General features: G+C 35.5%; 1 protein-coding gene and 1 pseudogene across 5 annotated transcripts in view; both read left to right on the top strand.

Annotated features, from left to right (window-relative positions):
- The window catches only part of VGLL3 (vestigial like family member 3), a 45,448-nt gene extending 34,766 nt beyond the window's left edge, over positions 1-10,682 (top strand). For all 5 annotated transcript variants that reach the window (XM_027102722.1, XM_027102721.1, XM_027102739.1 and 2 more), the window contains exon 4: positions 6,500-10,682. In XM_027102722.1, the coding sequence (XP_026958523.1) occupies positions 6,500-6,543 (44 nt within the window). In that variant the 3' untranslated portion in view covers positions 6,544-10,682. The remainder of the gene's footprint in view (positions 1-6,499) is intronic.
- A 690-nt stretch (positions 10,683-11,372) lies between these two features.
- On the top strand, positions 11,373-14,984 carry LOC113618490 (uncharacterized; annotated as a pseudogene).
- The last annotated feature ends 2,210 nt before the right edge of the window (positions 14,985-17,194 follow it).

Below are 17,194 nucleotides of genomic sequence, written 5' to 3'. Positions count from 1 at the left end.
GTGGGTATATGCTTGGGTTCAGCAATTATACAAACATATTTTCAGGAATTTTTCTTATCTACCAAAATATTCACATAAGTAACAAATATAATTTTACACACATGTGTCTGTGTATCCAAATGATGTGTATCTGTAGAGTACTGGGTAATTTATGGTACAGGGAAGAATGAATATTGTGTAGCCCTTCAAAAGGGTTGATCTACATATACTGACATGAATGGTTTTCCAAGATAATATTGCTGGTGAAATAAGCATGTTGTAGCACAGGACAAACAGAGGTGTATGCATGTACATCTGAAGTATACTCAGCAAGTTGTGTGATGACAGGGGACATTACGTAGAACTCTTACTTTTGAAATACTTTGTAACTTGATTTTTAAACAAGAAATCTATGATGTTTTAAAGTTTAAAAAAACAAAGATGTTTTAAAAACAAATAAAGGGAGGTCTCCATGGTGAGTAAACATGATCTATCTTGATATTCACCTGAAATGAAATCATAGTTTCCAAATTGGATAGCCCTCACTCTTATTTTTTTTTCCCTTCATTAGTGTTAAGGTGTTACCCCCATGTAGATCTTATTTAGAAATTCTTAACTAGCATTTAAACTGATTGCTCCGGGCCTCAGACAAACAAATGCAGTTGTATGATCATTAGCAGTGATAATTTTATAAAGTAGGAGAAGATAATATGACTGTCTCTCACATCACATAGTTTGTGATCATTTGACAGTATGTCAGTGTTAGATGTCAGGTTGTTGGTGAAGGTTGGATATTTTGATATAGCATCCAATACAGTGTTGTATATATTTATATTTGTAAAAATTATAGCTTGGGCTTCCCTGGTGGCGCAGTGGTTGAGAGTCCACCTGCCGATGCAGGGGACATGTGTTCGTGCCCCGGTCCGGGAAGATCCCACATGCCACGGAGCAGCTAGGCCCGTGAGCCATGGCCACTAAGCCTGCGTGTCCGGAGCCTGTGCTGCACAACGGGAGAGGCCACAACGGTGAGAGGCCCGTGTACCACAAAAAAAAAAAAAAAAAAAAAAAATTATAGCTTTTCTTTATTAAAGCAAGGATGAAGCAAGGATTCATTTTTTTTTTAAATGTAGAAATAAGCTACCAGCTTCTTTTAGTCTAATAGCAAGCATTCTGATCCACAAGGGTTTTCTAGACAAGGGTTTTCTAGACTCTTAATGTCTATGAAATGAAAAGTTCATTTAAGTATTTTCTTTACTTTTCAGTCATAAAATATTCTACCTGCACATCCAGGTTTTATGTTCCTATTTTTCTTCTCTTTTTATCAACAGCATGTTCATCAGTGCATGGTTACCACATTACCTCTTTTATCTCCAGCAATAAAATTAATTGGAAGCATATTCACCTTACTTATGAGCGATAGTCAATGATGTTGTCAAGTGATTATGCCTCCTTAGAAGTAGGATATGCTTTTCTAGTGGATATGACTCTGATAATCACATAATCCCTAAAACTCAGGTGTGCTGGAGTGTAACATTTTCAGTAAACCAACTTATTTATTTCTGCCCCATAAAAGAAAATTTAACTTCATCAATACTTTTTTTTAAATTTACTTTATTCAAGTATAGCTGATTTACAATGTTGTGTTAATTTCTTCTGTACAGCAAAATGATTCAGTTATACATATATATATATATATATATATATATATATATATATATACACATTCTTTCTCATATTCTTTTCCATTATGGTTTATCACAGGATACTGAATATAGTTCCCTGTGCTATACAGTAATTTCATCAATTCTGAGTATTCATGGTCCAGCTCATCGATATCTTCATTGCTCAGTTTTTTAAAACACTGTCCCACTTAGAGTTGAAACCTCTTCTCAGATGCTTCCCTCATGCTCTCCCTAGGGATTGCTTCACATTGCATCACATTGTTTGTCACATTGTGAACGTTGTTGATTAAGAGGTTGCTCTCTGCTCTTGGCCTTGTCATTTCATTCCTATCTTGGCCTTTGTTTGCAGACTTATCCCCTCCCCACACTGTTTCTCTGTGCATTCTCCATACAGTGCTCCCCAGACAATGACTAATTACTTCGAGTTCAGCTTCCTAATATTTGTGACCATCCCTCCAAGGTGCTCACTGGGGTGGCTCGTGCCATTTCTTCTGCCATGGGGTACCCACATCTTCTGCCATGGGGTACCCACATCTTCTGCCATGGGATACCCACAGCTTCTGCCATGGGGTACCCACATCTTCTGCCATGGGATACCCACATCTTCTGCCATGGGATACCCACAGCTTCTGCCATGGGGTACCCACTACTATGGAATGTAATAGCAGACCTGCCAGGAATCTCTCTGAACTAACTTCTGTATCATTGTTGCAGGGGCCCATGGGAACTTTAAGATCTTTTCATCAGACACGTTGGAGTTGAAGGAAACTAGGGAGGGGGAAGTTTCTAGGCTTTCTGTGCTTAGACACACCCTGTTGCCATCTCTACTTCCTTATTCCCAGAGCCTTTTGCAAGAGATGAATCTGTGAAGCAACAGCCTCTCAAAAATCTCAGCTAGAAAATGAATTATGATACCTTGATATATAGTCAGATTCTTCAAATTTTAAAGGGAAATCCTATTATGATCTTCTGTGACCAAGACTTCTCTCCTGCTACTAATTATTCTATATTTCTTTCTTATGTTCGTACTTCCTTTGTTCTATTCCTGGGTCTGGTTTTTTTTTCCCTTTTCTTTTGGTGGTCAGGTGGTGGTGGTGGTGGAACTGAAGGGAGGAACTGGGTCTGTGGGCTTGCATTTCCTTTCAGGCTTTTCTCCTAATTCCATCCCAAACTCAGACTCTGAAGCCAACAATGTGATGTCTTTGTTCTTTGGTCCCATTTCTGACAACCACCTCATGAGTCAAATGGCCACCCTATGTCTTCAGTGTTCACACTGGTGAGGTCTTTGGGGGGCAGGGAGGAGTGGTTATATTAAAGATACATATCAAAAGAACACATCAGTTAATAAAACATGTCCATTACACGATTGGGGTAGTCTTCATCTGAGGTATAACAAACTACTCTGTAATCATTTGCTGTGTCTTGGGAAAAGCTTTTCAAATGTATAGTTTAAAAAAACACAGTAGGAGAGCTATTTTGTTAACACTGGTATCAGTTCTGTTAAATCAGGGTGTTTCTAAACAGTGCAAAACGGAATAAAGCAGAAATTAACACACCATTGTAAAGCAAGTATACTCCAATAAATGTGTTAAGAAAAATGTATTGACTTTTCTTCAAATTAATTTAATGAAAGGACTTTGACTCAGGGAGTTGCAGTATAGGCTAGTGTCACAGCCTACAGACAATATAGTCCACATAGGGGGAGCCATATACATTGTGGTTAAGACCATTGACTCCGATATCAGACCACCTATTTTCAGTCCTGGCTCTACCACTTAATAGTTACCATAACCTCTCTTACTCTCAGTTTTCTCATTTGTAAAATGGATATATATATATATATATGTATATATATATATATATACACACACATATATATATATATATATATATATAGCATAGCTGGAAGCATTAAATGAGATATTTCACATAAAGCAGCACAACGTCTGGCATATTCATCCCTAAGAAAGTGTTTGCTGACATTATTGTTATGATGTTTATTTTCCTTTCACGGAAAATCTCACAGACGAAACAATAAAACTAAAACTGAGTTACTAACATCAAGAGAAAAACACGGGTGATTTCAGCTAGCCAGTGGGCAGATTTCAGAATGTGTTATAAACTAATTTCATATAGGTTTGATTTGAGGAATTGAGAAGGCAACAAAAAGCCTGAATAGGAACAACATAATAGCAGAGTTGATTTTGTGTTCTGGTAAGAAAATTTGGGGAAACCCCAAGTAACTGTAGATCATGTAAGGATCATGGATTAAAGATATGTATAGACCACATAAGGATCATGGGATCCTTATAAGGATCAAGGATAGGATAAGGATCAAGGATAGGATAAGGATCAAGGATAAGGATCCACATAAGGATCAAGGACTTTGTCCCCTTTCACCCTTACTTGGAAAACTAAGTGTACTGGCTGATCCTTAAATATCCTGATCTTCCTTCAACAAGTGTTTAACAGGAAAGATCATAGTCCTGCTTTCCTGTTACAACTTACTAGTAGTAGGGTCTTTTGCCTGTGGTTGTTCATTTTCTTGTGCTTTACTTATACCTATTTTGAAACTTACAGGTATAGATACCTAGTAATCAAAGTAAAAATTTTATTTATGTCCCATCACTAAGAAGAAGCTAAGCCAAAAGGACAACATTAGCTATTTAATATGTTTCAGGGCGTAGATGAATTGATTTTTTTAAGATTTGCTTTGGAGTAATGCAAAGCTTTAGAAACAGAACAACTGAAGAGACGAAGTTATAATGAAAGTTATTCCAACCAGTTATTCTGGTTAGAATATTTAGGGGTCTGTTAAGTAATGTAATCCTTGTCCACAGGAAAAGGCTAACGTGCTTTTGACGGAGTCATCTGTCTTTGCAAGGCAAACTGAGGATTGCTTTTATTTAAGAAGAAAAAAAGACACTCAAACCACTTGATAATTCCAACACTATTCATGACTTGCAGTGCTGACATTCTATAGATTGATGTAGTCTTCAAGTGTGGAAAATACTGAGTCATACAGAAGATGAGACATTTTAATAATGAAAAAAATATTCATGCAGTCAGCAGATTGTCAGTTAAGGTGGTTTAGATTATAAAAGTCACCCAACGGAGACTTTGTCAGGTTGCAAATTATTCTGACCACAAAATTATTATATGAATAAAGCAAACTTAGAGTGAATTGGTACATCCCAGATCCTTTTATTTCTTTTTCCTGCTTCTCTTTATCCTTCTCTTCTTCTTTTGAAAAGGGAAAGGAAAACTATTGACTCTGAATCTAAACATAATGCTGGTATACATGAAAAAAAACTTAAGATGGAGCTAATCTTTTGGCATTCTAGAAGTGCTGCTTTTTCCCAGGATACAAATGCTATAAACCAGAGATTGTGTCTTGTGGCTCTATGAGGTGCTTCTCTGACTCCTTTTATTTGTTCTTCCTCCATTTATGTAATCTGTTTTGTAGATTGTATTAATGTCTCCTATCAATGACTGACTAATTGTATCTTTTATAATGACACACATTGTTTTATAAAATTCTTTAACAAGTTGAAGGACAAGCAATGAAATCACTATAGCTGTTTTAGTGACAATTACATTGAAAACCATACTGGCTCATTTAACCATTCAATTTCTGACATCCAGCCCAGACTTCAAACAGATTTAGATTAAAAATCAAGAAGACAGGGCTTCCCTGGTGGCGCAGTGGTTGAGAGTCCGCCTGCCGACGCAGGGGATACAGGTGCATGCCCCGGTCCGGGAAGATCCCACATGCCGCGGAGAGGCTGGGCTCCTGAGCCATGGCCACTGAGCCTGCGCGTCCGGAGCCTGTGCTCCTGAACGGGAGAGGCCACAACAGTGAGAGGCCCGCGTACCGCAAAAAAAAAAAAAAAAAAAAAAAAATCAAGAAGACAGCCTGGGATCCTAGCACCCACATAACAGCAGTCACACTGCATTTCTACTCACTTATTTAATAGCCTTCTCTTCATGTTTTGGTATTTGGTTTTAAATAACTGAAGAACAACCATTATTTGGAGTCTTCACTCTTCCAAACAGTTATGCCTCAGGACAAAAATAAAGTGATTCAAGTGAGTGTTAGCTGAAGATGCTGTGCTAATTGCCCGCATCAGAAATTAGTCAATTGACTACATTAGAACCAAATCAGTCATATATTCTGTTTCCTCTTTGATATACTTCGTCCTAATCATTCTAGCTTTGAGTTGGAATTCATACATGTTCACATATTTTTCTTTTGTACTACTATTTTTTTTATTTTATTTTTAAATAAAATAAAATGTGTTCAGTAGCTCATAGTCTCTCAACCACTGCGCCACCAGGGAAGCCCTGTACTACTATTTTTAAACTTACCTGTAAATTTCATTTTCTGGCTTTGAGATATGGATTTTTATAAGCCATCTTAAGTAGTCTCTGAAAGAAAAGGCAATAAAAGTAAGTAAATTTAGTCACTACCTTAGTCCAAAAGTGTCATTTGATGGTTGCTGAAAAGTATGAACGGAAGCGTTGCCTAAATGCCCAAAGACTAGTTCTGTCATTTTCCCCCATATCAGTTCCTTTTGGGATTAGAAGGAAGAAATCTTGATTTATATTATTTTATTTATTATTCACACCTACTCTAGTAAGATAAAACCATAGTAAAGAATGTGTACCATGCAGATAGCACTGCTCTAGTCTAGAGTTTTTTTGTCACCTACTGTGTTGGTTGACTGTTTGTACATTGTGAGCTCAATTGTCTTTTTGGTTTCTATATGTAGATTTTGCCCATTTTTGAGTGCTACATATATTGATTCTTTTCTATTTCTCATTGTCACCTTTTCTAGGTCTACAGCATCAAGACAAGAGTAAGGACTCACCATGGTACTGAAACACACAGTATTAGCAAGTTAGATTGAAGCGTGAATCCATGGGCCCACTGGGAAAAGATGCTGCCAGGGTTTGTCATTCTGCAGTGGGACACAGTAGACATGGAAGGAAAAGAGGAAGTGTTATCCAGCTGACTTTGGTTTGGAGCCTTTTCTTGAGAAAGCAGAGTGGGTCATAGACATTGAAGAAAAGCATTTTTGTTTATTTTTTCCCTCATCTGAGCCTTTGCCAACTGTGCAACTCTCTTTTATTTTTTGTCTTGCTTTTAACAATACATGGTTTAATTTTTGTTTCAGTTCAACACTTTTTTTGAGTTTTTTTTTTTTTTTTTTTTTGAACCAACCACCTTGTCAGGAAAAGATGAACCACAAAGAAAATGATCATTCTTTCAGGAATACAATTTTGTAGCTCTATGTGCATCTATTTTTGTAAAAATACAGAAAGTTTGATTTAGCATTGATGGGCTATTTTTGAGGGATGTGGGTTTTTTTTAATATTGTAACAGTTGTTAAGTTCTGTTTAAAGAACTTGCTCTCAGAGAAGCACTGGCAAAAATGTTTAAAATGCTTGGCTTTAAGATGTCTGTGATGCGCTCTGTGCTTTCTAGCTTACCTCAGATGTTTGATAGTTTCTCCTTTTTACAAAAGTAGCACCATAGCCAAGCCAATATGGTATTATTTTACATTCAATCTCAGTGAAGATTTAATTCCATGCTAGCTCACTTAGCTCTGAGTTATATGTAAAGCTTGAAAAGGAAGTTTTTTAATGATCACACTAAAGAAAGGCTATTTCATTACTTTGATTTCTCCCAAAGACTGCTTGGAGGTTGACTAAGAAGAAGGTTGGCATAAACTTTCAATCAGATGGAGAGTTTGCCTAGAGTATACAATTATCCTTCTAGTCCATCTGACTTTGAAAAATGGAACCAGAATTTCTATCCAACTACTGGAAAAAAAAAATTAATCATGCTACCTTTGAGTGCCAGTGACTTATTTTTCTTGTTTATAATTATTCATTCATGGCAATTTTTTGCCATATTTTAAGTGAATTTTTTTTTTCCTGAAGATAGTTTGAAGGGATAATATTTGGGAAGGTACTAGACACATCACAAAGCCTTTAATTCAATGGCTGTTTCTGAGAGTGTTACCCATCATTTTAAATTGAAAAATAATGTATTGCATATGTAATATTTTAAATCAGTTTTTGCGTCTTTTTTGTCTGTTTAACTCTGGTTTTAGTTGATTTAGTTCTTTTTAAGAAAAAAATGGGGGCAAGATAAATTTAAATTGGGATTTATACTACAATTACTGAAATTAGGTTAATAAATTGACAACTTACCTGAAATTTATTACTGAGGACTCAGGATTCAACTTGACATGGCCCTCAGGAGCTAAATAAGAAAAAGTTGGGATTATCATTAAAATGCTATTAGGAAAAGATTAGGTTTATAAAAGTAGCCGTTATTGGTATTTTAAGGACTTTCAATGTAAAGTCCATTCTTTCATTTGCTTCCAGAGATGGCTCATATCAAAAAGGTAGTATTATATAGAAGTTTTAGTTTGTTAAAAATGTTTCTCAATTTTTCCCATCTCTGTCTTCACCCATGTGAAATTAAATGTTTAGTGAAATACATTTTCCATCTTAAATAGTGTATCTCATATGTGTGAACATTTTAGATATAAGAGCAACATAGTCTCTGCTTAGCTAGGCAGAGTTCTCACAGATAATTTTCAAATATTTCCCTTAACTCTATTTTTATGCCATAATCTTCTTTCCTGGTGCATCTTATCAGTTATGAATCTATACACTCTCTTGTATTTTCATCACTATATTGCTTCTTAACCAGACTACTCTTAACACAGTATACACATTTAATCTAATGTGAGGTCCAAACATAAGGAATCTTCCACTTACTAATGACATGAACTTAGATTTCTAGGGAGTGGCTTGGTTAAATTATCTACATTTTGATCTACAATTTGATTTGATACAATTATTTGTAATTTGCCTAAATCTGTGTAGCACAAGGTTGAATGATTCTATAAAATTTGTTTTACTTTGTGTCCTCCTGAATTCTCAAAGACCAGTGCTCAGTAGCTCCCATGGGATGACTCACTGGGGATATTTATTTTCCTCCTCTTCCCTTGGAACCTGTTAACTTCCTTTGCAGTTTCTTTTAGAGCAGTTTTGTACTCCAACTCATTCAGATCATTCAATTGGATTTTCCCAATTATGAGAAGAAACGTATTGACTTTCTGCCCGTTTCCTTACTCTCCACTGAATTGAATGTAAGGCAAGAGAGCTGACAATTAGATAGCTTCACCCTGAATTTAGGGTGACACTTTGCCCTGTGTCACTCCTGGTAACTATCTGATAAAACATTCCTTGGCTCAGAGGACCCAAGAAAAGTTGGGGATCTGAATTCTGCTGTACACAGGAGAGATTTGTGAGTGAGATCCCCCATTGAGAACAGGCCCAGGTGTTGCTTGGCACATCGCAGGGACTGGATCCTTGCCTATACAAGGAGTGGATCAAAATGTGAGTCAAAAAAGATGAGTGCCTGTCTCTGTAATTGTCTCACATCCCATTGCTACAATCATATTACTATTACCACCGAAGTCATAAAAGAGGATGAGTTGTAATTTAGTATGATTCTGAGTAAAGTTTAAAATGCTGTCACTCTCTGGGTTGGTTTTCTCGCACCAAAATGATACTGTTAATTTTGGAGGCTTCCAGACTGCTTTATTGAGGGCTAACATCTCCCTCCCCAATTTCATTTGCAACCACTCCACCTTTGGTTATTTTATAAATTAGGCTTTATTCAAGCTTTCTAAAGATCTGTGAGCTAGATCCTAGAAAATCATCTCATTGATTTGACATCTAATCTATGCTTCAACCACTAAACTATCATGAAATAAGAAACAACAAAATAGTGATTAGGTAGATCTTTACAGGTTATTTGGTTTTTCACTGTTTATTTGAAAAGCACCTCTGAAGGTAAAAATCAATGCTTCATCTTAAGAAGGTTAACCGTCCCCTCCTAACTTTCCCCTTTAGCTTTTTTCCTCTCTCTTTCCTCTTAGAGTTATTTACATTACTATTTTAAGCAAAAATGGCCGGGATTGCTCTACATTTTGCAAATGATAACAAGTGGTTTCCAAATAATTGAGAAATTAATTTCTTCAACGTTGTAAAAACCTTTTTTTAAAAAAAATTCTAGGCACTGGAATAAACTGTGCCCTTGAGGAGCTCGTTATTCATTATACAAATGGCAATCAGAAACTATATTTTTAGAAACTGCATTCTATCCCTTACTGAGTGCCCCTTGGTTATGTAATGTTTGCCAAATTAAGTCAATGGGGCAATGGTACTAAGAGGTAGAAAAGGCTAGTATTTATGTTACAGTTTGACTAGAGGATAAATAGAGAAGCAGAAGCACAATTAATGAAAAAAAAAAAACCAACAACATTGGCTTGGACATTAGGTCATTTTCTGAATTCTGGTTTAGCCATAATTAGATGTGTGTTTGGTGTTTCATTTATTTATCTCATGAGTAAAGTGGGATAATAATACCTAACTGACAGGCTGGAAATCGTATATATATACTCAATCATCTGGCTCATAGTAGACATTCAATAAATGACAGATACCACAAATACCTATCAGCTGAGTAAGTAAATCATAAAATTGAGCTCCCAAACATCACTTCTGTTTACTTCCCACACCCATTTCTGTAGCAATCAAATAGTTATGACTGTGCTTTTCTGTAAGAAATTGTTGCAAGAGAATCTTTGCCTTCTACTAGATGTTGAAGATAAAACATAAATTTCTACATTATCTCTATTTTAGTGTGCTGTTTATGAAGGAAAATAAATTAACCTTTTAGTGGTATGTAGACCCAACTTTGAGTTTTCTTACATGTTCCAAACTTTTATTCATCCAGGACCCTGTGTATTATTGTCCCCAAAATTAAAGTGACAGTTTCATGAAATCACCAAAGTTTTAATTTTTTCATTATATTTTGGGCTTCCTTAGCACCTAGAATAAAAACATCTCTTTTGAAGTTATCCCATTTTTTTTTAACTTGGAGAAAAAATTGCAAAATATGGTGGAAAAAATGTTCTGCATGAAAAGAGGAGGGAAAAAAAACCCAACCCTTTATGATCTCAGTCAGCAGATTTATTCTACTTGAGAAAAAAAGAAACAACTTCATTGGAAGCAGATGTTGACACTGTGTCAGTTATTGAAGATGGAAAGAGTTCACTTGAGCCATTGTGGTTACAAAGGGGTATCGATGGCTGTTAAAATTCCTGTGATTGAGCATCTTCACAGCAGACAGGACAGCAGAAAAGCTGAAACTATGAGACCAAGACTGAAATCAGCCTGCCAATTTTAATGTACAGGACCCTAAGGACTCAGTTGTGTTTTTTTTTTTCCCTCCTTCAGGATAAAAGACATATCTTTCAAAAAATTTAAGGTGGTTTGAGAGAGAAATTAAAATGTATTCTCTAAAAACATAGCCCTAGAATCCTTTAAATCTATTATTAAGCATTAAAACTATTATTTAAGTCATTTTAGAAAAATCAGGGTAAAAATTTAGTTTAATAATATATGTTGAAGAAACAGACTCACAGACATAGAGAACAGAGTTGTGGTTGCTGAGGGAGAGGTGGGGTGGGAGGAGGAAGGATTGGAAGTTTGGGATTAGCAGATGCAAACTAGTATATATAGAGTGGATAAAAAACAAGGTCCTACTGTATAGCACAGGGAACTATATTCAATATCCTGTGATAAACCATAATGGAAAAGAACATGAAAAAGAATATATATATGTATAACTGAGTCACTTTGCTGTACCACTGAACCACAGAAATTAACACAACATTGTAAATCAACTATACTTCAATAAAATAAAAAAAAATAATGTATGTTGAAGAAGGATATGTAAACTACACACAAATGGAGAGTGGGGAATGGGTGAGGCCTGCAAGGGAGCCTCAGTTCTAATAGCTTCAAAATGTTAATTAATTGGTAACTTGGTCATGGAGATTGGGCACAGAACAGACTTTCAGAATTTTCAGTAGGTTTTTTTCTTTTAGTGCTCGCTGGGAATTTCCCTCTATACACTTTCCAAAGTATAGAAATAGTCATTATAATTAAAATATCATAATTTTCTTATCCCTTTTATTGTCCATTGTGCTTGTCTGTTTGAAAAATATTTTTATAGTTTCAGATAATTGATCAAACTAATGTTCTCTCGAAAATACCAATTAATTTGATCCAATACAATTATCTAAATCTTCTTTTAAAGTTTCAAGAAATGATAATTGAGTTAAGTGTAATTTACCAATTCTTTTGTGTAAATAAACAATGACACCTAGAAAATGCTGCATCATCATCGATTAGCTTCCTTGTTAACAATTTCTGGACTACTAAATTTTGCCCTAAGAATAACTCTTTTAGAATACAAGATTCTTTAATTAGTTATTTTGGTATATGCATAAGATGTGAAGTTTTCTAATGATATCTCTTACTGGTAAGAGATACTGATAGAGGTGTACATTTTTTCCTAGGCTGTGGCTAGGGCAAAAATTAATGATTATTTACACACTTGATTTAATTTCTTGACTATTTACAATCTTGGATATTGTATCTGATTTAAAATTACTATTCCATACATTTTTCTGGATATGCAATATGGGGAAGGGTCTTCATGTGAATTCTTTGTATTTTAAAGTGCATATATTGAAAGGGAAAACATAGATTCAATTTGCTTTCATCATATAAGTCTAGATAAGGTGAAAGCTTTTATAAACAAAAAATTCATAGTATGGTGAAGTTTATATTTGTCACTTGATTAAGTGAACTGAAAACTTGTAATATAAATGTTATCTTACAACCCTGAAATACAAAAAAATTCCCGATTTATTAGTTTTGTGGGCAATTTTATGCTATCTTCATTTTACATGTCCAGAAAGAGAAATTAACTAATCTTAGCTCTGTTGTCATTCTTAATTTACAAAATATATGTAATTCATAAAACTTTTCGCTTCACAAGCTAATTATAAAATCATATTTTTTGTTGTTGTTTTTCATGGGGTTGGAGGAAGAGACATTTTTGTATTTCTATTCAGTCTTCAAATGCAGGTCTCATAACTATATGTTGATGATATGAGATGATGGAGGACTTTGTAATAAAAACAAATGTCATCTTCAATTTTTTCAATAAATAACTTAATGTGAACTTAATGTTTATATTTTAATGTAGCAATTTGGTTTCGTCTGCATTTCTTGACAATTAACTAAAGCTGTCTCTTTTCTTCTTATTCAATTAAACAAATTACAAATATCTTTAGAAATTAAACCACCGTAGTTTTTTTTTAATGAAGTTAATTTCTACAGCCAAGGGATTTATATGTTATAGTGAGGATTGTATGGTTACAAAACAAGTGTTTATAATAGAAGAGCAAGTGAAATGGGCTATATCAATTACATAACAGCAGGAGGCTTGTGAATTTTTTTTAACACAATGCTTCTGAAGTTATCCATTAACTCTTTGGGAGAGGTGTACTTCGTTGTTTTGCTTTTACATTTGTTGATATGGAGCTTCTGTAAGTAGTGTGGAAGAAGAAACAAAACTTTCCTGACAATTCATTGAGATTGAAGAAGTGTATCTGGAAAGGAGAAGTCCAAGACCTTATTTTAAAAGGAAGCTGGAGTTTCTCTACAGGGGCCTTCTATTTTCTTATTAAATGAATTTGTAGTGTGAAAATGCAAAGCCTGGAAATTAGCATTTCGATTAGTAGACCTTCATCATCACAGGTGAAATAATGTGGCACAGCCTTCTCAACTGCCTGCCATATTTAGACCAGACAAGTGTAATGAGTTTTCTATGTTGCTGTAAAAAGTTACCACAATCTTAATGGCTAAAAACAACACAAATTTACGATCTTATGACTCTATAAATCAAATATCCAGCACCAGTCTTGGTGGGCTATAATCAAACTGTCAGCTGCATTCTTTCTGGATATAAGGGAGAATCTGTTCCTTTGGTGTTTCCAGCTTCTAAAGTCCTTGGCTAATGGCCTCCTTCCTCCATCTTCAAAGCCAACAACAGCTGGGCAAGTCCTTCTCACATGGGATCACTCTGACCCTCTCTTTTGCCTCTCTTTTACAAGTTTTAAGGACCTTTGTAATTACATTGGATAATCTCTCCATCTCAAGGTTCTTAATTTTAAAAAAGTTCTTAAATGTAAGGTAACATATTCACAGGTTCTGGGGATTAGGAAGTGAACATTTTGAGTGGGCATTATTTAACCTACCACAATTACTATCAGATTTCAGTTAATTTTTATCAGCCTTTTAATCTAAGAGGGTTTAATATATCACTGGAACTCGCAAGGCGTGTTCCATGTTTGCAATGGTCATCTGTGTAGGATTCATCTACATTCACTTAAATAATTGCATAAAAAGGAAATTCTTGTTGCTATTTCAAACATTTATGTGGTTATTACAGTGTCTTCGAATCCAAAGGGTTATGTTGTCTTTATGTCAGACAGGCACTCAGGGGGGTGGTGAGCACGACATCTGGTACAGATTCTTCCTAGCTGAAGTGTGTTTTCTCTGGGGACAATCAACTACCATTTAATTGTTTTGCTTCCTTTTTTGGGAATATATGCCCATCGTGTGATGTCCTAAGTCTCCAAGCATCTCATTTGACCTGCTTATACACATTTGACTAAATATCCATATATGACTACGTTGGTAAAGCTTTTACATTTCTGTCCAGATTGAATCCTTACATCTGTTATCAGTTAAGCAGGGGAAAAACTATTATGGAAAGCAAACATGTTTTGATACATTTAATGTGTAAAGTAGGTACCTAGACTCTAGAATGCTGTTGATCAATAAATGAACTAGAATCTCTTAGAAACAACACTTAAGCCCAACTCTTTTACTTTCCATACCAAGTTTGGCTGTGGCTGAATGAAGAACACCAGCATTGATCTTTGCTTTGCACTTGTCCTAAAGGCTATTTGCAGGAAGCCAAATATAGCAACAGAGGATTTAATATCTTGCCAAAAAATACAAAATCTGTTCCCCTTTAAGCACAACACTCTATCCTTTTCTTGTGGATCTTGCTAAAAGGAAAATATAGCTTTCAACTACCCCATTCCTTCTGCTGGAAGTTCCCTAATCTTTTTCAAATGGGCTATGTGTGGTTTTGTGGAGTTTTATGTTTCCAAAAGAAAATGGCTATATGAGAAATCCATCCAGTGTTAGCATTTTTCATAAAAAAAAATCAACTCCTAAATCAAAGATGAGAGTCAGCAGTGACTAAGAAAATCACACTTTGGTGGGTTCAGGACTAACCAGGATCACTGGGTGATGTTTTGTCTTTCGTTTTGTATTGAACCAAAAGTAATAATAAAAAAATTGGCTTCAACCAACCAGGTGTTTTTTTTTGCCTTAGAATGTGGGTGTTTCACTCTGAATGTTGTCTCATGGGTAAATGGACTAGTCCAGATTTCTCTATGACGTGGGTAATGACAGTGACTCTTCTGTCTCTTACGTTGTATATACAGAATTTTGAAAGCAGTTTTGCAAACATCACCAAGAAAATAACTCTTTCACAGTGACAGCTTTACCAGACATCTCTATGTGGGATTTTAAAACAAACACAGGGCTGTTTGGAAATACCTGGTGTATGTAAATATGCAAAATATGCTGACCAGTGCTAACAGCTGTAAGGTGTACTCCCTCATTCCTTGAGCAGAATATTTTGGTGGCAGTAGTGGTTATTTTTTCCATCTTTACTTGTCATTTTCCCCTTTTGTCTCCACCCACTCACCCATCCACTATCTCCTCTGAAAACACCTACTTAACACCCTTCCCGCATTCCTCCACACTGCTTCCAAGAGAATCATTTCAGTAGATTCCCACTGGAAAAGGTGGGCGGTGCCTTGAAGGAATGTTTGAGTTGTACTATGTTGTAAAGGCTGAGCTTCGGGGGAACAGCTTGCACTTGCTCTGACACCAGCCCTGCACACAGCCCAGACACTCCTCAGGCCAGATTCCATTAAGGCTTGTCATTGCGAGGGGAGGGAAAGTCCTCTTGAGAGTGGCCATCCTGCCGTGAAGATTCCAAAGATCAGAGTAATCACTTTAAGTGTGTATTATCAGGTTCTTATCAAGGCATTCATCCATTTATGAAAATAAGCATATGCCTTTCTACCCAAAGCCTAAAAAGGAAGAGAGGACTCAAGAGAAGTTAAAATAAAAGTTACTTCTTACAGGATTTTGACAGGTTTTGAGAGGAGAAAAGATGGCAAACGTAAAAGGAGAAACCCTGGGTCCTAGGACCAGTTCCACGGGAAATTTGTTGATATCATTTAGTCCCAAATTTACAAAGTTTCTCTGTCGGTCAGATGAAGATCAAGTGAAATAAAAAGATGCAAACTGCTTTGAGAAAACAAAAAGTAGATACAAAGAGACAGGAAGGGATATGTACTAAAAGTCCTCTATATACCATGAACAATACATGAATTTATCTCAAGGAATTTTCACAAATAACATGTGGATAGCATTATTTGGGAGGCTGTTAGCAATATTTAAAAAATGGGGATTTGAGTTTTAGTGATGTTACTTAGAAGTTGTATGTCCTTGGACAATTTCCTTAACCTTTTTAAATTTCATTGTGTTCATCCATAAGATGAAGATATTTAAAATAACTACTTCATAGAGTTATGAAGACTAGTAAAATATGTAAATAGTTTAACACTAGGTAAATACTATGATTTTTTTATTAATCTTATTTTTCAGTAATTTGAGTAATTGAGTAAATGATCAGGGAAGCTCTTGCCTAAGGGCACTTGGCCACAAGTAAAAGCCAGGATTCAAGTCCCCAAATAGAATCTTAGAACACCACACTGTTCCCAAAAGTTTTTGCTATCGTCACATCTGAATGTATTTGCCCTGAACATATTTTAATAATCTCTTAGCCAACTAGAATAAAAGAGACAGTAGGAGGAACTAAAACTAGCCAGAAAGGGGAAGATTCTTTAGAACAAGCTAGAGTAGGGTGGCTTTCGCAAGCCAAATAGAGTTCAGACAGATTTTGCAACTGTAGAGCATTATTTGTAACTTGGGGATACAGAATCAATTCATTCAACATATTCCTCTGGTCTGAAGGATCCTGGTTATTTTTCTACTCAGGCCAATCTCAAATCTCATTAAAATAGTGGATAATGGGTTGGAAGAATCATAGCTTCTTTCTGTTGACATCTTATCATAGTTTTGATCTGAAAATGTCAACTCACTAGCTCTTTAGGGATGAGCTCTCATTTTCTCTGCTGAAAGAATCAGTGTTACATTTTAAACCTGATTATTTTATAATTAGGTTAATGTTTATGAAGTATTCTCATTTCTCACACCGAGTGTGTGTTGGGACAGGACTAATGGTAATGGAATAAATCATTTAAAAACACACAATATCTTAACTTGCAGGTTCTCTGTCAGAAAGCTAAGAAATTGCAAGATTTGGTTTTGATCTTTTTACTCTCTAATTGTCAGTTGTTTGATGTGGGAAAAAGTATTCTTCCTCGTCAGTAAAAAAAGATATGGTAATCCCTGCATTGTAAAGTAGATATGTG

Source organism: Aethalodelphis obliquidens, unplaced genomic scaffold (genome assembly GCF_003676395.1).
Source record: "Aethalodelphis obliquidens isolate GAN/ISIS:26980383/991018 unplaced genomic scaffold, ASM367639v1 scaffold1, whole genome shotgun sequence".
Taxonomy (NCBI): Eukaryota; Metazoa; Chordata; class Mammalia; order Artiodactyla; family Delphinidae; genus Aethalodelphis; species Aethalodelphis obliquidens.
Note: the sequence above shows the minus strand (reverse complement) of the source record. Positions and strands in the feature narration are given on the sequence as shown.